Raw genomic sequence first — 23,882 nt, forward strand, 5'->3', positions numbered from 1 at the left:
GTTTGGGAGGCAGAGATGGGCGGATCACGAGGTCAAGAGATCAAGACCATCCTGGCTAACATCGTGAAACCCCGTCTCTACTAAACAAAATACAAAAAACTAGCCAGGCGAGGTGACGGGCAACTGTAGTCCCACTACTCGGGAGGCTGAGGCAGGAGAATGGCGTAAACCCGGGAGGCGGAGCTTGCAGTGAGCTGAGATCTGGCCACTACGCTCCAGCCTGGGCGACAGAGTGAGACTCCGTCTCAAAAAAAAAAAAAGAAATTGTGTTAGAAATTGTTTAAGGGCTACATGGTTTTTGTTTTTTGTTTTGTTTTGTTTTTAATCTTTCTGTAGCTACAGGGTACTTTTTAATCTTTCTGTAGATTTGAACATTTTCTTTTTTATTTATTTATATTTTTTGAGACAGAGTTTCACTCTGTCACCCACACTGGAGTACAGTGGAGCGACCTCAGCTCACTGCAACCTCTGTCTACCAGGTTCAAGCAATTCTCCCGCCTAGGCCTCCCGAGCAGTTGGGATTACAGGTGCAACCCACCAAGCCTGGCTAATTTTTGTATTTTTGGTAGAGATGAGGTTTCACCATGTTGGCCAGGCTGGTCTCGAACTCCTGGCCTGAGGTGACCAACCCACCTCAGCTTCCCAAAGTGCTGGGATGACAGGCATGAGCCACCGCACAAGCTGAACATTTTCAAAACTAAAAGTTGGGGGAGGCCAAGCACGGTGGCTCATGCCTGTCATCCCAGCACTTTGGGAGGCCGAGGTGGGCAGATCACAGGTCAGAAGTTCAAGACCAGCCTGGCCAGCACGGTGAAACCCCGTCTCTACTAAAAATACAAAAATTAGGCCAGACGCAGCGGGTCACGCCTGTAAGCCCAGCACCTTGGGAGGCCGAGGCGGGTGGATCACCTGAGACTAGGAGTTCAAGACCAGACTGGCCAACATGGCAAAACCCTGTCTCTACCAAAAATACAAAAACTAGCTGGGCACAGTGGCGTGTGCCTGTAATCCCAGCTACTTGGGAGGCTGAGGCAGGAGAAATGCTTGAACCTGGGAGGCGGAGATTGCAGTGAGCCGAGATTGCGCCACTGCACTCCAGCCTGGGCGATAGAGCAAGACTCCATCTCAAATAAATAAATAAAAGTTGGGGGAAATATTATCTCACCATGCAAGTTTAACCCAGGATTATTTATATAAATAGTAAGCTATGGTAAAGTCAGTGACAGTTTAAAATATTTAATGGCTGTGCACAGTGACTCACACCTGTCATCCCAGCACTTTGGGAGGCCAAGCGGAAGGACTGCTTACAGCCAGGCATTTGAGACCAGCCTGGCCAACACAGTGAGACCGCATCAAAAATTTGATGCACTCTACAAAAATTTAACAAATTAGTTGGGCATGGTGGCATGCACCTGTAGTCCCAGCTACTCAGGAGGCAGAAGAGAGGGATTGTCTGAGCCCAGGAGGTCAAGGCTGCAGTGAGCTATGATGGCACCACTACACTTCAGCCTGAATGACCGAGTAAGACTCTGTCATAATTAAAATATTTAATGATGACGTGTTAAAAATAAGATATATATTTTTTCCTGCTCACTTATATTCCTAAGATCTTAGTGCAGATGAACAATGTTTTTACATCAAGGTAAGTGTAAAGAATTATTTTTTTTCGGCCAGGCGCGGTGGCTCAAGCCTGTAATCCCAGCACTTTGGGAGGGCGAGACGGGCGGATCACGAGGTCAGGAGATCGAGAACATCCTGGCTAACCCGGTGAAACCCCGTCTCTACTAAAAAATACAAAAAAACTAGCCGGGCGAGGTGGCGGGCGCCTGTAGTCCCAGCTACTCGGGAGGCTGAGGCAGGAGAATGGCGTAAACCCAGGAGGCGGAGCTTGCAGTGAGCTGAGATCCGGCCACTGCACTCCAGCCTGGGCAACAGAGCGAGACTCTGTCTCAAAAAAAAAAAAAAAGAAAGAATTATTTTTTTTCATATCAGACTTGTAATGTGCTAACACTGTAACAAGGTTCTAGGGTGGCACATCTCATACATGTGTGTGAACAGCCAATCACCACACTTATGAACTATAAAAGTATCAAAAAGAATTATAAAGAGTATGAAAATCACCACTGTAAATAACAAATCATTTTTCAATAAAAATTAATTTCATGCAAAAATCCTTCAAGGTATCTGATGACTATACTTGTAAGTAAACATCTTTGTGTGTGTATATGTGTGAGATAGGGTCTCGCTCTGTCACGCAGGCTGGAGTGCAGCAGTACAATCTCAGTTCACTGCAGTCTCTGCCTCCAGAATTCAACTGATCCTACCGCCTCAGCATTCTGAGTAGCTGAGACCACAGGCATGTACCACCACGCCCAGCTAATTTTTCTTTTGTGGGGGAGTAGAGACAAGGTCTCCCTATATTGCCTGGGCTGGTCTCAAATCCCTGGACTCAAGCAGTCCACCCGCCTCAGCCTCCCAAAGTGCTTTTTACAGGTGTGAACCACTGTGCCTGGCTAAGTAAATATCTTATAATGAAATATTAGTTATACTCATTTTCATTCTTAGTGAAACAAAGGTACGGGTGGAAACAGAATTCCTATTTTTCCAAAAGGAAGTATTTGAAAAAAATGAGTAATCTGGCTGGGCGTGCTGGCTCATGCCTGTAATCCCAGCACTTTGGGAGGCCGAGATGGGCGGATCACGAGGTCAGGAGTTCAAGACCAGCCTAGCCAACACAGTGAAACCCCATCTCTACTAAAAATACAAAAATTAACCGGGCATGGTGGCACACGCCTGTAATCCCAGCTACTCAAGGGACTGAGGCAGGAGAATCGCTTTAACCTGGGATGTGGAGGATGCGGAGAGCCGAGATGGCACCATTGCACTCCAGTCTGGGTGACAGGGCGATATGCCATCTCAAAAAAAAAAAAAAAAAAAAAATTGTAATCTGAGCAAATTTAACTTGGATCCTAAAGACACACATTTTAGCTTAAGAATAAGCTGGCCAGGCACAGTGGCTCACGCCTTTAATCCCAGCATTTTCAGAGGCCGAGGCTGGCAGATCATGAGGTCGGGAGATCGAGACCATTCTGGCCAACATTGTGAAACCCATCTCTACCAAAAATACAAAAATTAGCTGGGTATGGTGGCACGCGCCTGTAATCCCAGCTACTTGGGAGGCTGAGGCAGGAGAATGGCTTGAACCCAGGAGGCAAAGACTGCAGTGAGCCGAAATAGCACCACTGTACTCCAGCCTGGCAACAGAGCGAGATTCAGCCTCAAAAAAAAAAAAAAAAAAAAAAAAAGAATAAATTATTCTACGGAAATAAGCAAACATATGCACTGCAGCAAAAACAATGCTGTGCGTTTACCACACTGTTTTCTTTCTGAGCTCAAATTACGATGATCTTCCTATTCTCCTTTATAGCAGGTCAGAGATAAAGTGTTCTAGAATGTATTGAATGGAAGGTCATTTCCAAGCCTGGCCCTTAATATCCTGTTTAATTCTCTAGCTCTGTTTCCCTTCTGTGAGAACTACAGAGGACATGTGTCCAAAAGTCAAAGCCACAAAGTAGAGGAGAACCACCTAACCCACATCAAGCCACAGCAGAGTAAGAAAAAACCTTGCTTGTGTTAAGCTACTCAGCTATGGGAGTTTATCTGAAGCCCTGGCACAGCCTAGACAGAGCTTCCTACAGTTTCTTCATTTAACTTCCCAGACTACTCCCTATCATCCAGACTATTCCAACTAAATACATGCACCAAAAGGTGTGCCCAAGGCTATTCACTACAATACCTTTTATTTCAAAAATTAGAAACAAAACAGTTGAGGCCAGGCACAGTGGCCCACGCCTGTAATCCCAGCACTTCTGGAGGCTGAGGCTGGCAGATCATAAGGTCAGGAGATCGAGACCATCCTGGCCAACATGGTGAAACCCTGTCTCTACTAAAAATACAAAAATTAGCCAGGTTTGGTAGCACGTGCCTGTAGTCTCAGATACTCGAGGGACTAAAGCGAGAGAATCACTTGAACCCGGGAGACAGAGGTTGCAGTGAGTGGAGACCATGCCAGTACATTCCAGTCTAAGTGACAGAGTTATACTCCATCTCAAAAACAAAAAACAAAAAAATTAGCCGGACATGGTGGCACACGCCTGCAGTCCCAGCTACTTGGGAGGCTGAGGCAGGAGAATCGCCTGAACCAGGGAGGCAGGGGTTGTAGTGTGCCAAGATCGCACCATTGCACTCCAGCCTGGGTGACAGAGCAAGACTCCATCTCAAAAAAACAAAACAAAAATACCCAAAACAGTTCAGCATGAAGTGGGATTGGTTAAATAAATGTTACAGTGTATCAATGGAGCAACAGGCAGCCTTTATTAAAAACCCTAATTGGCCAGGTACAGTGGCTCACACCTGTAATCCCAGCACTTTAGGAGGCCGAGGCAGGCGATCACAAGGTCAGGAGATCTACACCATCCTGGCCAACATGGTGAAACCCCATCTCTACCAAAAATACAAAACTTAGCTGCGCGTGGTGGTGTGTGTCTGTAATCCCAGCTAATAGGGAGGCTGAGGCAGGAGAATTGCTTGAACCAGGGAGCAGAGGATGCAGTGACCCAAGATCGTGCCACTGCACTCCAGCCTAGTGACAGGCCAAAAAAAAAAAAAAGAACCCTAATTTAGGCCAGGAGTGGTGGATCACACCTGCAATCCCAGCACTTTGTGAGGCCAAGACAGGCAAATCACCTGAGGTCGGTAGTTCAAGACCAGCCTGACCAACACGGAGAAACCCCATCTCTACTAAAAATACAAAATAAGCCAGGTATGGTGGAGCATGCCCATAATACCAGCTACTCGGGAGGCTGAGGCAGGACAATCACTTGAACCTGGGAGGTGGAGGTTGTGCTGAGCTGAGATCGCACCATTGCACTCCAGCCAACAAGAGGGAAACTCCGTCACAAACAAACAAACAAAAAAAAAAAACCACCCTAATTTAGATCTGTATTAACATGAAAAGGTTCATAATCGTATCGTTAAACGAAAAATATGTAAAGACAAACTGTACATATTGTATAGTCCTACTTATGCAGGAAAAAATAGTGGGTATATTTATTTGTGTATATACACACAGAAAAAAAATTTGGAAGGATGTCTGTCAAAATGTCAATAGTAGTTATCTGTCCAAGTACAGATAATCTAGTTTCCAAATTTTGCAATGAGCATATATTTTAAAATAAAGGTATTCTTAAAAAATAAATTGATTTGAAAGAACAAGCAAATTTAAGACATTCCAGGGATGCTTTGCCTATTCTAGAATGAATGCATTTATAATATTAGTTCCTTTACTTTCCACTAAATTTCTGACTCTTTCTGGTAGGCTAGACTCCTCAAAACATTGACATTAAACAGTTCAAACATTAACAAACTATAACATACTGCAAGTCCATAGGTTTCTTTTTCACAATAATGGATAGTCAAAAGACTAAGAGTTGCGTAATTTGGATATAATTAAAATATATAGTATTTATACCTCCAGCAGACTGTTTTACCCCTATCGAGCACTCAAATACACCTGAACATTTCATTTTGACCTATCTTACTCAGTTTTCCCACAGGTGATCCATTTTAGTGATATCACCACCACCACCCAGAGTTTTCTCATTTTTCAAGAAACACAGAATCAACTTCAATTCACAATTATGTAGTACACGTTTTGTTTTGTAGACTAGTATCTGACAGATAGATACATGTCTTAACCAATGCAGCCACCGTGGTCTTGATTTCTACTGCTGCTCTTTTAGTGGAAGAGCGACCACAGCCTGACTTTCCTAGCTTCCTCTTTAACTTCTCAGACTATGAACTATCACCTTTGGTTGATCTAGCATTTCCAGCGTGTCCAGCAGAAAAACAGAGAAATTGAAAAATAATACTTCACTTTCATTTCTGAGGATGTTTACACTTACTGATTATTTGAGAAAGAATTAAAAAATGAGTCAGGAGGAAAAGTTTTCTCTTCCTATTATCCATCCCAATTATGGTACTCAGAAATACAGGGTATATCATAAGACAGCTTCTTAGAGATTATCCTTTTTTAAAAATCTACTTTCCTGGTAAAAGACTTCAAATAAAAAGAGAAAAGAAATAAGTATAATTACTTATTTCATTGCAGAACTGAGCAGCTTTTTGAAAATCAGAGATATAAGCTACTGAAAAAAAATTCACATATAAATTTACCTCTATGTTATATTCAGCCCCATCTGTGTTGATTCTGATTATAACATCATCATCTCTTATGTGGGCTAGAACCCTAGAGTCAGGTTCACCTTAAGAGAGAAAAAAAAAATTTATTATTTAAAGATACTTACATCAAATAAGAAACTACGCATTACTCTCAATAAAAATTAAATCCTTCAGGGTGGAATTTGCCTAGTACTGTGACAGCTCTGCAAGACAAGAAACAAAGGCCCGAGAAAGAAGCTAGATAATCTCACCTCCTAAGGGGTAGCCTTAAGTTTAGTCACTTGAAACCTATCCCTTTCCCAAAAAAAACAAAACTACTAAGATTTTCTTCTGGAATAATTTTATCTACTTTTAGGTAAAGGAAGAACTAGGAGAGACAGAAAGCATGATTTGGAATGTACAGGCCTAGGAACTGTACTATTTGTGGATTTCAATGCCATTTGTTTTTTCATTGCAGAAAAAGATCAAAAAGTAAACCGCAATTGCTTCATAGATTTTTCTCAAATACATACATAATAGGATCACAAAGTATTTTATCTCCAAGCTTCCCTGTTTAAAATATAAAGAAAGCTTACAGTCACTGATGAAAAGAAAGGTTAAATTCCTATCACTTAAGAGGAATTTAATTTTAATCATTAAACCAGTCAGTTAGTATGACGTTTAGATAATACTCATTTCCTCCTATTAGAATATTTCCACCTCTAAACTTAAATACCTCAAAGAAAACAGTCAAAGAATAGCACTTCTACGATACCCCGTCCCCACTACCCTGCACCAGAAAAGAATATGCAATCAAGTTAGATTTGGAGACCTAACACACCAGACACAGGGGCAAACCAACAAGCTCCATACTAACCAACCACGTGTCCAGTGAAGAAGTCCTGCCATTTCACAGTGTACTCGCTTTCATTTTTACCATCCACCACCACGACCTTGAAATTTTGTGAAAAACGTTCAGTACTTGATGTCAGGTATAATTTAAAATGCCTAAAGAAAAATGCATTCATATTTTACTCTAAGCACACAAATTATAAGTCTCATTTTCATATAATTAAACTTTCTTAAAAGGCCAGAAGCGTTGACATTAATAAGACACTATGCAATTACAACTAAAGTCTTATTAGGTACTTAGAGCAATATATCTCCTATAAAGACAAACAGACTAATTTATTTAGCTATAAAAACAGCAGACCAAAATAAACTCACACTAGGGAAAACATATTCAAAGAACTTACACATTCACGTCTCCTGGAAAACACTGAAGAATAAAGAAATACACACGACTGAATAGTTAAGTTGGAATCCTGATTACATAAAAAAATTATTATTAAAAACTAATCCAATTATACACTATTTATTGAACACCTACTTGGTGTTAGGTACTACGCATCTATTACCTCCACTTCACACAAGTACAAATTGAGGCTTGGAAGCTAATCAACCTACTCAAAGTTACACAGCTAAATGGTAAAACTGGGAAATAAGCCTGGTTTATTTCAAAACCCTGTATTATGCTGTCTCTAACTATCAAGCTGGGTGGACTATGAGAAAATTCTTATTGCTGTGTAAAATTAATAAATGCTGCTTTCTATATTTAAAAGTACTCATGCGGCCTCGCGCGGTGGCTCAGGCCTGTAATCCCAGCACTTCAGGAGGCCGAGCTGGGCGGATCACGAGGTCAGGAGATCGAGACCATCCTGGCTAACATGGTGAAACCCCATTTCTACTAAAAACACAACAAATTAGCCAGGCGTGGTGGCGGTTGCCTGTAATCCCAGCTACTTGGGAGGTTGAGGCAGAAGAATGGTGTGAACCCAGGAGGCGGAGCTTGCAGTGAGCGGAGATCCTGCCACTGCAAGACTCTGTCGCAAAAAACAAAAAAAGTACTCATACTTTTTTCCTCCTAAAAACCACATATCCCGCAAAACAGTAATTACCTGTTAGGAAAATAATTACCACAATTACCGTTAGGAAAATAAATATGAGGTATCCAAGACAGAAGTTAGAATATAAACTCCATCAGCACCAGGAGATAGGAAAGAGGAGAGGGGAGGGGAAAGGAGGGGAGGGGAGGGGAGGGGAGGTATACATTCCAGTTCTTTAGTGGGCTTACTATTCTTTTTGTTTTCTAGGAGTTTCAGTCCAGTTCTTTAACTGGCTTACCATTCTTTTTGTTTTCTATGACTTTAGGTCCTTACATGAACTAGGAGTGGTGAGCAAGACTTTCTCAATTATTATTTATAGCCTTTCAGTGTGTCCATGAACACCAAAGACAAAGAAAGGTATATTATTCATCTCACCCACAGAAACAAATTTTGTCAGCTGTGGTACTGAAAATATATTACTTCCCCATGGGATTGCAAAAGTCTTTAAACTACCGGAAAGAAATCTAGACTAGGACTATCTCCATGGCAACAAATATTTTTAACTTTTTGAGCATAACAAGGTAATTTTAGTTTGCTTGTGGTTTTTTAATGGTCAAAGGGAAAAGACAACAATAGAACATGATTTCATAAATCCTTGGAACATTTTCTTCTGCTATCCTAAAACATATCTTCCCACACATTCTCAGTTATGATTTTTCCCTCCAGTTATGTTGAGAACTTTCAAAAGCATACTTATTATAAACGTCTTATTATTTTGTTTTAAAGCTAAGAGTTGCAATCTTACTTAATGTTCTTTTCAGAAAGAAATCAATGGAACTGCATTTTTCATTTGCTACATTAAGAATCTGCTCTAAAGATAAAGACCAAGCAATGATAAAATTCATGTTTTTTGATTTTCCAAAATTAGCTTTTGAGTTACAAAACTTCCAACAGAGTATGTCAAAATTTCTTTTGCTTTATCCTCTCAAAATTATGTGAAGTCACTGTCTTACAAATTTCTTTAACATTTTATCTTTCTGACTTTCAACTTAAGAATTTACAGTAACTAAAGACCAACTAACCAGTTTGAATTAACATTATTTTCCTAATCATTTTTAATGATCCATTTAGTCAGGTATATCACTTTCATTTCTTTATCAGTTCTAGACCTCCTCAAATAATCTGAGATGTTTCACTTTTAGGAGAAACATTTAACTTTTTCCAAAAAAATTCAGGCAACATCAAAAAAAGTATCAAAACAGTATCTGCAGCTTTTTCATTATTTAAAAATAAGATAATTTCTTGTTTTTTTGTTTTTTTGTTTTTTTTGAGACGGAGTCTTGCTGTGTCACCCAGGCTGGAGTGCAGTGGCGCAATCTCGGCTCACTGCAAGCTCTACCTCTCAGGTTCACGCCATTCTCCTGCCTCAGCCTTCCAAGTAGCTGGGACTACAGGCGCCTGCTGCCACGCCCAGCTAATTATTTGTATTTTTAGCTATATTATTTGTATTTCACCATGTTAGCCAGGATGGTCCTGACCTCGTGATCCACCCACCTTGGCCTCCGAAAGTGCTGGGATTACAGGAATGAGCCATCTCGCCCAGCCTGTAATCAATAATTTCTTGATTTATCTAAATCAATAATTTTCTAAATCAATAATTTATCTAAAATAAATAATGTATTGATTTATAACAAAAAGGAAATGAAACCTGTAAGGCAAATTTTAAACAAGTTTCTTTTTTTCTTAAGTTACTTCAACTCTTCATACAACCTCTCAGTATTTCCAAGTTTTTTGAACCTCTAATAGTTACATCCAAATTTAATGCAATGATCTTGGTTTAAATTACTTTGCCTTCCACTGCTATCGAAAAACAGAATCTTCTCATTTACCATCAAGTAATGAGTGGTTTCAGAGTTAACTCATCCCTGAAACAAACTGATTATTTCAGCTATCTTTGTTTGTTTTTGTTGTTGTTTTAAACTTTAATAACGCAATATGATAGAAAAGAAAGGCTTGGAGTCTGACAAACTTGGCTGAAGCCCTGCCTTCATTTACTCACTGTCTGACCTTGGCCTTAATCTTTGAATCCTAAGTATTTATCTACAAATGGAACTAATATCACCTAATAACTGAATGGTTTTGGGGATTAAAGGAAATAACCTATTTTAAAACACCTGGTATAAAATTCCATAGACTATTAGATAAATTTCCCATTAAATATTTCGTATGGAAACTTTGTAAAACAAATTACATACTTCCCTGCTTTCTTACACAGAGAAAAGATAACAAGTGGCTATGATTTAATATTTTCTTAAGGAATCAATGTCATCTACCAAATTTGAAAGAGAAATATGTAAGGCTATGGAAGTTTTTGCCTCTAGAATAGGGATTCTACAGGCCACCTCAAATTCAACTTTAAAAGAAACCCAAAAAGCTAAACTTCGAATTATTTTCATTTTATAGTTTCTTCACTCTTCCTTTGCTCCTACTCATCTCTTGCTATTATATCCACTTCTTCACCAAACTCTCCACCAGTATAGCAGAAATAACACAAGTTTTGGGGTTCAACCTTTGTTCAAATCTTGTATCTGTCATTTACTAGCTGAGTAGTTTTGAGCAAGTTACTAAGCTCTCTAAGCCTTAATTTTGGTTTTTTTGTTGTTGTTGTTCCTTCAAAAAAGGAATCACTTCTAGAGATAACTTATGTAAAGTGCCAGTAAATTACAGAAAATAAGCACCTGATTAACCGTAGCTATTACCAATCTGCTCAAATTTGGTGTAAGTTGAAAGCTAATAACCAATACTGTAATATTCTGACATAAAATCTAACAGAAAGAAGTCGTTAAAAAATAACCTAAGGATAATTACAATAGCTAGGAAAAATTAAAATAATTTGCATTAAAAATTTGCCTAAAATAACCATATGACAATGGACCAATCTCCTTAATATACTAAGCACTGCTACAATTCAGTAGTTAGAAAGACAAATTCAATAGAAAAATAGTCAAAAGATATAAAAAGGCAGTTTACAGAAATATAAATTACTTACAAATATATAAAAAGATGCTCAATGTCACACAAAATGAAAATCAAAACAACTATAAAATACCATCCCCTTTAGAGGGGTGAAAGTTAAAGGCTGATAAACCTAGTATTGGCAAAGATAACAAGAAACAGGTAAACTCATATATAGCTGCTGGAAGAATAAATTGGTCAAATCTCTTTGGGAGGAAAGAGTAATATCAATAAACACAGTATACATATCCTTGACCCAATAATTCTCCTTCTAGGAATATATCCTATAAAAACACCTCACCAAGGTATACACTTACAAAGATACTCACTAGAGCATTGTTTGTTATATTAAAAAAATCACTTTGGTTAAACACTATCCATCTGTAGTGTATTAGTCAGTATGTTGTTACAGTTCTATGCAATAGGAATATTTATGCAGCTGTTTAAAATGAGGTAAAATATGCTATCTATATCACCTATACACACACACACACACAGACCTATAGGCAAAAAATATGCATTAAAATATTTTGGGCCGGGCACAGCGGCTCACACCTGTAATCCCAGCACATTGGGAGCCCGAGGCAGGTGGATCACCTGAGGTCAGGAGTTCAAGACCATCCTGGCCAACATGGTGAACTCTCATCTCTACTAAAAATACAAAAATTAGTGGAGCGTGGCGGTGAGCGCCTGTAATCCCAGCTACTAGGGAGGTTGAGGCAGGAGAACCACTTGAACCCGGGAGGCGGAGGCTTCAGTGAGCTGAGATCGTGCCATTGCACTTCAGTCTAGGTGACAAGAGCAAAACTCTGTCTCAATAAATAAATTAATTAATTAAATAAAAAATCTGGAAGTTTACACAGGAAACCCCTCTGGGTCTGAGAAGTGTAACTGAGTTAGAAGTAAAAACTTTGTATATCCTCCATGGCTTGTTTTTTAAACCAGATGCACATATTCCTATTATTTTTTTAACACAGTTGAGAAGGCTTGTCCTATATAAAGAATAAAGATGGCCAGGCGCAGTGGCTCATGTCTGTAATCCCAGCACTTTGGGAGGCCGAGATGGTAGATCACTTGAGGTCAGGAGTTCAAGACCAGCCTGGCCAACATGGTAAAACTCTGTCTCTACTAAAAATACAAAAATTACCCAGGCGTGGTGGTGTGCACCTGTAGTCCCAGCTACTTGAGAGGCTGAGGCACAAGAATCACTTGAACCTAGGAGGCAGACATTGCAGTGAGCCAAAATCACACCACTGCACTCCAGCCTGGAAAACAGAGCAAGACTCTCAAAAAAAAAAAAAAAAAACCAATAAAGAATAATTCAGTCAATTTATATTCTCCATTCTCCATGTGTCTGTTTTTTGATACTGAATAAAGCTTCCTAAAGACTTTAAAAAGAGGCCTGCAATTATCTCACATTTCAATGTGCAAAACAACACACAGTATTAAAATCACTCCTGAAACACAACATACCAATCAATTTATGCTAAGAAGTAAGAAGAACTCAATGTAGAAAGAACATTAAATTTGGGCCAGGCATGTTGGCTCACACCTGTAATCCCAGCACTTTGGGAGGCCAAGATGGAAAGACCACCTGAGTTCAGGAGCTCAAGATCGGCCTGGGCAACAAGGCAAGACCCTGTCTTTAAAAATAAATTAATATGAAGCAGGTTAAAAAATCTTGGAAACTAACTAAAGTAAATAAATAGAACACAAAATTCTAGACCCAGCTCGCCACCAGGCAGTGGAGTCCTGAACAAAATATTTATCTCTTCATACATAAAGATAATATTTAGCACATGGCTGATGGTTCTAAAGTAGCAACAAAAACAAACGGTTTTGTAAGCATTCAATTAATTAAAATTATCTGTTAGAATTTGCGAAACATCATTACCATCATTAAGACCTCTGCAACACCTATTTACTTTTTTAAAAATACTCATCAGTATGAACTTTATTTTATTTATTTATTTATTTATTTTTGAGATAGAGTCTCACTCTGTTGCCCAGTCTGGAGTACAGTGGCACCATCTCGGCGCACTGCAGCCTCCACCTCCCCAGTTCAAGCGATTCTCCTGCCTCAGCCTCCCAAGTAGCTGGGATTACAGGCATATGCCACCATGCCTAATTTTTGTACTTTTAGTACAGACAGGGTTTTGCAATGTTGCCCAGGCTGGTCTCAAACTCCTGAGCTCAAGCAATCCACACGTCTTGGCCCCACAAAGTGTTCAGATTACAAGCGTGAGCCACTGCACCCAGCCCCAGTATGAATTTTAGAATAAGCATTATACTTCAAAACCACTGTATATGTAACAGACTGTAATTATATTAATTACAAATCTTTAAAACATAATTTCCCAAGATTTCAGTAGATACCCTTACTTTTTTGTTTTTGCCAAACCAAGCCCCCAGTGCCCCAACATTATTCCATGAATAATTCAAATTACCTTTTCAAAGCTGAAAAAGTTAGTAGTGTTTCTACATGTGTTGAAGTCTGTAGATCTCTTTTTCTTACCGAATGCTGCTGGATATTAGATAAGGAGAGAATATCGTAGTCTGAGAGCAAAGAATCAAGCTTCTCTGAAATAAAGGTAAAAAAGGTATTAGCATCTAAACCTAATAATCAATTGTAATACCGTTAAAATGAGAGTGCCAGACAATAAATCTTTCCTGATGTAATCCACTAGGAAGTGTCAAGTACAAACTATAAATCATTTCTTATCAACAGAAACTCCACCGCCTCTTCCAAAATTAGAAGGATTTTTAGAAAACAAATTGGGTGACTTGATTCTCTTTAAAAACTTTAAAAATATCTGCACTGATGCTTTCCTTTTCTTTCAACAAATATCACTGCAGACACTACGGTATTCAAAATCCTTCCAATGGACTTAGAAGGTCCTCAAAATATAGAAACAGCAGCTGAAAATACAAGTTTATTGCTACTAATGTTAAATATGCTCACAAAACCAGTTTTAAAAGAAAGACTCTCACTCATGCGTGGAAGCTAAAAAAGTGGATCTCGTGAAGGTACACAGCAGAATGATGGTCACCAGAGGCTGAGAAGGGAAGTGGGAGTGGTGGAGATGAAGAGAAAGTGGTTAGGGTTACAAAAATACAGTTTGATTAATAAGTTCTAATATTTGGTAGTACAGTACAGAAATTATAGTTAATAATTTATTGTATACTTCAAAATAGCTAGAAGACTTGTAATATTCCTAACACAGAAAAGATGTTTCAAATGATGGGTATCCCAATCACCCTGATTTGATCATTACACATTGTATATAAGTAGCAAAATATCGCATGTGCCTGAAAAACACATATCAATAAATAAAACAAAAACTCAATTTAACCATACAACTGCAAGAGACACCCCACCCCTCATTTCCCAAACCCCTTCTTTATCCTCTACCCAATACCCTACCCTCCTACCCTAACTGGCTTCCAGAATGCTAGCAATTAGGCCTTTACCTTCCAGAGGAATATGGAAATCTGGCAATCTCTAATGAAAAACCTAAGATTCTGGTATCAAAAGTTTCCTCACATGAGGCCGTGCCTGGTGGCTCACACCTGTAATCCCAGCACTTTGGGAGGCCAAGGATCACCTGAGGCCAGGAGTTCCAGACCAGCCTAACACGGTGAAACCCTGTCTCTACTAAAAATACAAAATTAGCTGGGCGTGGTGGTGCATACCTGCAATCCCAGTTACTTGAGGGTCTGGGGCAGGAGAATCGCCTGAACCTGCGAGGCAGAGGTTGTAGGGAGCTGAGATTGCGCCACTGCACTCTAGTCTGAGTGACAGAGCAAGACTCCATCTCTGGGGGGCGGGGGAAGGCCGGGCTGGGCGTGGTGGCTCAAGCCTGTAATCCCAGCACTTTAGGAGGCCAAGGCAGGGGGATCACAAGGTCACAAGATCGAGACCAACCTGGCCAACATGGTGAAAACCGGTCTCTACCAAAATACAAAAAATTAGTCGGGTATGGAGGCGCGCACCTGTAGTCCCAGCTACTCAGGAGGCTGAGGCAGGGGAATCGCTTGAACCAGGGAGGCGGAAGTTGCAGTAAGCCGATATCACGCTACTTCACTCCAGCCTGGCGATGGAGCAAGACTCCGTCTCAAAAAAAATAAAAGGGGCCAAAAAGGGCTATATTTTATTCATTACAACATCCTTGCCTCGCAATACTCGGCAAAAACCTTGCACATATCGGCACTCACATGTTTACAAACTGCACGAATTCTCAGTGCTGAAATGCAATATGGTCCTTTAGTTCTTCAACTTCCCTGATACAGGTTGGTACATGAACTCAGTTTCATTCAAGATCATAATCACTCCTACTGACTTAGGAAATTAACCTCAACATTGTAATTTCATTGTCAATAATATAGCCCAGTAGTTCTCATAGTTCCCAAACCAGCAGCAGCATCATCACCTGGGAATTTGTTAAAAATGCAAATGCTCAGGTCTCCCCTCAGACCTACTCAAACAGAAATTCGCCCAGTGAGATCCAATAGTCTGTGTTTAACAAGGCTTCCAGGTGAAGCTGACACACTCAAGTATGAAAACCACTGAATTGGCTGGGTGCGGTGGTTCACACTTGTAATCCCAGCACTTGCAAGGCCGAAGCAGGTGGATCACCTGAGGTCAGGAGTTCAAGATCAGCCTGGACAACATGGCAAAATCTTGTCTCTACTAAAAATACAAAAAATTAGCAGCGTGTGGCAGCAGACGCCTGTAATCCCAGCTACTCAGGAGGCTGAGGCAGGAGAACTGCTTGAACCTAGGAGGTGGAGGTTGCAGTGAGCCGAGATAGCACCACTGCTCTCCAGCCTGGGGAACAAGGCGAGACTCCATCTCAAAAAAGAAAGAAAAAGAAAAAAGAAAACCACTGAACTAAGCTAAAGGAAGGAAACAACTCAAAGTAAAGAAAAAAACTTTAGCCACAAAGATGTTCATCATTCAGCCTTGCCTTATTTTTTTTTTTTTTTTTTTTTTTTTTTTTTTTGAGATTTTGAGACGGAGTCTCGCTTTGTCGCCCAGGCTGGAGTGCAGTGGCACGATCTCGGCTCACTGCAAGCTCTGCCTCCCGGGTTCACGCCATTCTCCTGCCTCAGCCTCCAAGTAGCTGGGACTACAGGCGCGCACCACTACGCCCGGCTAATTTTTTGTATTTTTAGTAGAGATGGGGTTTCACCGTGTTAGCCAGGATGGTCTCGATCTCCTGACCTCGTGATCCGCCCGCCTCGGCCTCCCAAAGTGCTGGGATTACAGGCGTGAGCCACCGCGCCCGGCAACCTTGCCTTATTTTCAACGACAAAAACCAGAATGAAGGTAAATTAGTAACTGTGAAATAGTTGGATGTTGTAACACTTCCAAAGACGGGGAAAAAATATGCAACTATTTTAAATGTCGTTTACAAAAGGTTTTTAAGAACATGGGGCTGAGGGCGGTGGCTCGCGGCTGTAATCCCAGCACTTTGGGAGGCCAAGGTGAGAGAACTGCTTGACCCAAGGAGTTCAAGACCAGCCTGGGCAACATGGTGACACCCTCATTTCTTCAAAAAGTAAAAATAAAATTAGCCAGGCGTGGTGGCATGTGCTTGTAGTCTCAGCTACTCAGAAGGTTCAGGCAGGAGGATCGCTTGAGCCCAGGAGGTCAAGGCTGCAGTGAGCCAAGATTGCACCACTGCACTCCAGCCTGGGTGACGGAATGAGACCTTGTCTCAAAAAAAAAAAAAAAAAGAAAGAAAGAGAATGAATGAATGAATGAACGAACATGGAAAAATACATATGTTATAATGTTAAACATAGATTTCAGAAATATTCATATTGTATAATCTTAACTATGTATAAAAATAGTTCTAGAAAAAATAAGCATAAGACAGTAACATCATTGGTTATTTTGGGTATATTTTCTATAATAAGCACTTTTTAAATGTAGCTTGCTAAAGCACTTTAAAATACTTAACTAATGCATTTCAACTGTAATTTATTCTCTTTTAATAACTGGGTATCTCAAATTGGAGATTCTGAAGCCATTACAAACTATAGTAAAGACAGTTCTTCCTTTGGAGCCAAACTGTAGCTACGTACTACTGCTATTGTGTTTTCACTAACAAGTAACCTCTCTCGGGTACTCAATATTTTACTGCACTTCACTTCCAAAATTCTAACCATTAGTAATCTCAATTTTTTACAGCCTTTCCAACAGAATTTATATTTCTCCCCATTTCCCAAGAGTTTATCTCTTATCCATGTCCAATTCTCTCAATAAACTTAAGCATAATCCACCTGCTTCTTACAGTAGAGTTTATTACAGTTAATACCAGACACTGCCATGCTTGTCTATCTCAGCTCAGTGTCTGAGATATACTTTTTTTTTTTTTTGAGATGGAGTCTCACTCTGTGGTCAGGCTGGAATGCAGTGGCGTGATCTCAGCTTACTGCAACCTCTGCTTCCTGGGTTCAAGCGATTCCCCTGTATCAGTCTCCCAAGTAGCTGGGACTACAGGTGCACGCCACCATGCCCAGTTAATTTTTGTATTTTTAGTAGGCACAGGGTTTCACCATGTTGGCCAGGATGGTCTTGATCTCTTGACCTCGTGATCCACCTGCCTCAGCCTCCTAAAGTGCTAGGATTACAGGCGTGAGCCACCGAGTCCAGCCCATATTCTCTCTTTAAAAAACTACAATGGCTGCCCACTTCTCTCTAGAATGAGAGGACCTTCCTTACTTTCTACAAGTTGCCACAGCAATCATCATTTTGTTATCTTTTTTATTTTTTGCCATCTGCTTTTTATTTTTTGAAGTTTTTGCTATTTGTTGTTTTGTTAAGTGCTTTTGTTATCTTTTTCATTCCCCTTCCCCTCCTTTCTTGCACACACATTCTACACTTATTTTTTCTCTTTTCCACCAGACTCCATTTACTTGATTATTCAACAAATATTTATTAAGAAGCTCCTAACTTTCAGGCACTAAGGATACAACACAGAGAAAAAGAAATAGATTTCCGGTATTGTGACAGTGAAGGAAAGACCAAAATTATTATAAAGTACATCACAGACCAAGACAGAAGTAGCCGCGGAAAGTTATGCACAGACACAGCAGGAGCATGATCCCTGCCTGCTGAGTCAAAGATGTTTTCCCAGGGAAATGGTTTTGAAGACCAAAAGGATGAAGCAGCACCTCAGAGAAGGAAAAGAAAGGAAAGGCTTTAAGTCAAGGGCATAAAATAACATATGGTAAAGTCCACAAAAAAATAGAACACAACACTTAAAGAAGTGAAAGCAACCCAATGAGGCTGCAATACAGAGGGAATACGATGAGGTGTGAGGCTGGAGAGTCAGGCACAGGTCAGGTCACGGACGGCTATGGAAGGAAATCAGGGATTCTGGGTTTTGGATAATGGCAATAGCTGTAAGTTAAAAATTTCATTATGGGCCAGCTGTGGTGGCTCATGCCTGTCATCCCAGCACCTTGGGAGGCCAAGGTGGGCAGATGGCTTGGGCCCATGAGTTCAAGACAAGCCTGGGCAACACAGCAAAACCCCGTCTCTACCAAAAACAAAAATAAAATAAAATACAAAAATTAGCCAGGCATGGTGGTGTACACCTGGAATCCCAGCTGCTCAGGAAGTTGAGGTGGGAGGATGGCTTGAGCTCAGGAGGCAGAGGTTGCAGTGAGCTGATATTATACTACTGCACTCCAGCCTACGCGACGGGGCCAGATTCTGTCTCAAAATCCAAAAAAAAAAAAAAGGGAGAAAGAGAAAGCCGAGGCGGGCGATCACTTGAGGTTAGGAGTTAGAGACCAGCCTGGCCAACGTGGTAAAACCCTGTCTCTGCTAAAAATACAAAATTAGCTGGGCATGGTAGCAGGTGCCTATAATCCCAGCTACTTGGGAGGCTGAGGCATGAGAAATCACTTGAACCCAGGAGGTAAAGTTTGCAGTGAGCCGAGATCACGCCACTGCACTCCAACCTGGGTGACACAGTAAGACTCCATCCCAAAGAAAAAGAAAGAAATTTCATAATGACTGCAGTGCGGAAAATGCGCTAGAGGGGAAGAAGACTGGAATGTAGGAAATCTGCTGGTAGGCTGCAAAGCAAACCAAGTAGAAACCACTAAAAGACTCCTAGGTTGTGGCTCACTGTGATTTAAAAAAAAAAAAAAAAACAACAAGTAAGAGAGGGGCTGATATCAGGAGGCAATTGGATGCTGAAAGATTCTGGAGTTTTGAATGACAGAGCCTTGGGAGAAATACAAATGAAAAAAAAAGATTCTGGAGTTTCATATTCTATTTTGTTCCTTATATATAGTTGCAATTTCATTGCTCATTTACATAGGACTTCCTTTGTATTAAGTCATCATGTCTGCAGTTGTGTTACTGATGAGCCATATAGTGATTTTCAGCAGGGAGAGTAAATCTACGTTATCACAAGATTCTTAACACTGGCATCAGTGGTAAAAAGTAGTCAATACTTTGTTCCTTCTAAAGTTTTTCAAAGAATAAAGAGAAAACCAGGCTTTCAGGCCTGTAACAAACTAGCCTTCTGGTTGTAGCTATGAAGCTGCCTACAGAAGATCTGATAAACCTTCCACTCCCCCACTTCTATCTGAATTGTTTTGTCTCTGGGATAAGCTTTTGTGGCCACTGACTTTAATGCACTGACATAAAGTATACCCATATTTTCTTCATTAAGCCCAGAGCTGACATTTTTAAGCTCAAACTAATCGTAAAACTTTAAAAAATTATGTATATGGCAGGGCACAATGGCTCACACCTGAAATCCCAGCACTTTGGGAGGCCAAGACAGGTGGATCACAAGGTTGAGAGTTCAAGACCAGCCTGGCCAACATGGTAAAACCCAGTCTCTACTAAAAATACAAAAATTAGCCAGGCGTGGTGGCAGGCACCTGTAATCCCAGCTACTCAGGAGGTTGAGGCAGGAGACTCGCTTGAACCTGGGCGGCAAAGGTTGCAATGAGTGAGCTGATATCGCGCCACTGCACTCCAGCCTGGGCGACAGTGAAACTCCGTCTCAAAAACAAACAAACAAAAATTATGTATATAATTTTGTGTGTATATCAACACATATACACATATGTATAGTGGTATGTATATAACTGTCCCAAATGTATTTAAGAACAATGTAAATAAAGTGCTATATGAGAAGGTTCTGGAAACGTGTGGATTTTTGTTTTGTTTTTGAGACAGGGTCTCGCTCTGTTACCCAGGCTAGAGTGCAGGGCACAATCACCACTCACTGCAGACTCAACCTCCTGGGCATGAGCAATCCTCCGGGTGGCTGGGACCACAGGCACATGCCACCACACCTGGATAATTTTTGTATCTATTTTTTTGTAGAGACAAGGTCTTGCCATGTTGCCCAGGCCAGTCTCAAACACCCGGGCTCAAGTGATCCTTCCCCTTTAGCTTTCCAAAATGCTGAGATTACAGTTGTGAGCCACTGTGCCCAGCTTGTGGATTTTTTATATCAATTTCTTTTATTTTTGCAGCAAATTGCATTTTCCTAAAATACTACTTGCAAGTGTACTGCAGAACCCCAAGGTACTCAGCTCACTCTTCACTGCTCTGCTGCATGAAGTACAAAAAGTTCCCCCCAAAAAGACACTAATCAGTGTCATGCTCCTACTTCTGATATCAGAAATGGAAAACATAAACCCAGTACTGCTGTGAGGTGTTTCCTGCATTTGTGCTAAAGATACAGAAGCCTTCCTCTTCAGCACTCCCCAAACACACAGGACAGGGAAGCAGGCCACGTGTAATAAGTGTCAGGTGCGGGTTGTTGGGACTAAGGAATGAGAAAAAGGGAGCAGTGCTCTCTGCTAGGCCAGGGACCCCAGAGCCTGGGAACTAAACAATTTTATGGATTTATACCAGTAAAGGAGGATGGAATATGAGCTCCTCAACAGACCCAGGACTTAACCTGAGCCAAGGCTCTCCAGCAAGACAAGTAACCAGGATGCAAGTTTCAGGTTGGGCAATGAGACAACTTCCACAATTACCAGCAGCCCTGCCTAGTCCCAGTCTAAACCTGTATCTGATACTCATTCTTTTTTTTTTTTTTTTTTTTGGAGATGGAGTCTCGCTCTGCCACCCAGGCAGGATTGCAGTGGCTCAACCTCGGCACACTGCAACCTCCGCCTCCTGGGTTCAAGCGATTCTCCTGCCTCAGCCTCCCCAGTAGCTGGGCTTACGGGTACATGCCACCACGCCTGGCTAATTTTTGTATTTTTAGTAGAGACAGGTTTCACCACGTTGGTCAAGTTGGTCTTAAACTCCTGGTCTCAAGTCATCTGCCGGCCTCAACCTCCCAACATGCTGGGATTACAGGCACATGCCACTGTGTCCAGCTACTCAATCTTGTAATCAAAAGAATAGGTAACTGGCAAGGGCAGTGGTTCACATCTGTAATCCCAGCACGTTGGGAGGCTGAGGCAGGTGGATCACCAGAGGTCAGGAGTTCAACACCAGCCTGTCCAACATGGTGAAACCCTGTCTCTACTAAAAATACAAAAAAGGCTGGGTGCAGTGGCTCACATTTGTAATCCCAGCACTTTGGGGGGATGACATGGGCGGATCACGAGACAGGAGATCAAGACCATCCTGGCTAACACGGTGAAACCACGTCTCTACTAAAAATACAAAAACAAAATTAGCCAGGCGTGGTGGCAGGTGCCTGTAGTCCTAGCTACTCAGGAGGCTGAGGCGGCAGAATGGCGTGAACCCAGGCGGCAGAGTTTGCAGTGAGCCGAGATCGCACCACTGCACTCCAGCCTGGGTGACAGAGCAAGACTCCTTCTCAACAACAACAACAAAAAAAACTTAGGTGTGGTGGCCGGTGCCTGTAATCCCATCTACTTGGGAGGCTGAGGCACGAGAATCACTTGAACCTAGGAAGTGGAGGTTGCAGTGAGCCGAGATTGTGCCACTGCACTCCAGCCTGGGTGACAGAATGCGACTCCTTCTCAAAAAAAAAAAAAAAGTAACTAATTTTGGACATGTTATATTTGAAGTGCCAAATGAGCAGCTGAATATGAGCTCCAGAGAGTGAGTCCAGGTCAGAGATACATGTCCAGTCATTAGCAGAACACTGTCAAATGAAGTGAAACCAGTACAACTCATGTAACAACAACAACAACAACAACAACAAAGGAAATGGGGGGAAGAGAGAGATGCCCATTTCCTTGGCTGATTTTAGGAGTAAATAAAGAGATACAGATTGAGCATCCCTTATCCAAAATGCTTGAGACCAGAAATGTTTCATTCTTCAGAATTTTTAAAATTTTAAAATATTTGCATATACATAATGAGGTATCTTGGGGATGGGACCCAAGTCTAAATATAAAATTCATTTATGTTTCATTTATTTATTTACTTTTTTTGAGACAGAGTATCGCTCTGTCACCCAGGCTGGAGTGCAGTGGCGCGATCTCCGCTCACCGCAAGTTCCGCCTCCCGGGTTCACGTCATTCTCCTGCCTCAGCCTCCCGAGCTGCTGGGACTACAGGTGCCTGCCAACATGTCCGGCTAATTTTTTGTATTTGTAGTAGACAGGGTGTCACAGTGTTAGCCAGGATGGTCTCGATCTCCTGACCTCATGATCCGCCCAGCTCGGCCTCCCAAAGTGCTGGGATTACAGGCATGAGCCACCACGTACGGCCTAAACAATATTTTTAAGTAACTTTTTTTGCATGAAAAAAAAGTCTGTGTACAATGAAGCATTCGAAAGCAAAGGTGTCACTGTCTTGGCCACCCACATATATAATCTGTGGTTTGGCATCACCATCATTCCTGACTGATTCTACATGCTACCAATAAGTAATCATTTTCTTTTTTTTTTAATTTTTTAATTTTTTTTTTTTTGAGACAGAGTCTTGCTCTGTCGCCCAGGCTGGAGTGCAGTGGCCGGATCTCAGCTCACTGCAAGCTCCGCCTCCCGGGTTCATGCCATTCTCCTGCCTCAGCCTCCCGAGTAGCTGGGACTACAGGCGCCTGCCACCTCGCCCGGCTAGTTTTTTGTATTTTTTAGTAGAGACGGGGTTTCACCGTGTTAGCCAGGATGGTCTCGATCTCCTGACCTCGTGATCCACCCATCTCGGCCTCCCAAAGCGCTGGAATTACAGGCTTGAGCCACCGTGCCCGGCCAGTAATCATTTTCTTATACCTATTCACACATAAGTACTACACAGCAAAAAATATACCATTAATATGGTGAAAAAATCGTTTGTTCGGGGTAATGTGTGGTGTCATGCCAGCACTCAAAAAGTTCCAAATTTTGGAGCATTTCAGATTAGGGATGTTCAACCCATATATGAAAAGCCCTTCATTTCACTTCCGTTACCTCAATGAAGCCCATTCCTGTCCTCCTTTCCTATCAATCTTTTTCAGACTTTCTTCACATTACACTTCCAGCTATACACATTTATATTCTCACAAAAGTTGGCCTTGGAGGAAACCTACATTTAATGTTCTAGGAAATCCTGTGAAAGTCAAAAGGATCTCTCCAGTTTCCCATCACAATTCTCTGCTTAACTCCTCTCCTTTCTACTCTTGAAATAAGGTTTTTCTCTTAGACTAGTATAAAACAGAGTTACATTAAATCTCCCTTGGAGCAGTTAGGGATTTAGGTTTCAAAGGAATATAGCCAATAAGCAAAATTAACATCAAAAGAGAAAGCCAGATGTCAAAATACTGAGTAAAACGGTGCTGTCAATAATGAAATCAGCACTGCAATATGG

At 41.2% G+C, this 23,882-nt stretch overlaps 1 protein-coding gene and 1 non-coding gene across 3 annotated transcripts in view; both read right to left on the reverse strand.

Annotated features, from left to right (window-relative positions):
* Positions 1-23,882, reverse strand: part of ADAM17 (ADAM metallopeptidase domain 17) — a 69,516-nt gene that overhangs the window by 42,528 nt on the left and 3,106 nt on the right. For both annotated transcript variants that reach the window (XM_007971521.3, XM_007971520.3), the window contains exons 2-4: positions 13,568-13,700; positions 7,097-7,227; positions 6,235-6,323 (exon numbers count right to left, since the gene is read on the reverse strand). In XM_007971521.3, coding sequence (XP_007969712.1) covers positions 6,235-6,323; positions 7,097-7,227; positions 13,568-13,700 — 353 coding nt within the window. The remainder of the gene's footprint in view (positions 1-6,234; positions 6,324-7,096; positions 7,228-13,567; positions 13,701-23,882) is intronic.
* On the reverse strand, positions 1,987-2,090 carry LOC119627460 (small nucleolar RNA U13). Its single transcript, XR_005243652.1, has one exon. It is a non-coding gene; the product is annotated as a small nucleolar RNA U13 (small nucleolar RNA).

Source organism: Chlorocebus sabaeus, chromosome 14 (assembly GCF_047675955.1).
Source record: "Chlorocebus sabaeus isolate Y175 chromosome 14, mChlSab1.0.hap1, whole genome shotgun sequence".
Lineage (NCBI taxonomy): Eukaryota > Metazoa > Chordata > Mammalia > Primates > Cercopithecidae > Chlorocebus > Chlorocebus sabaeus.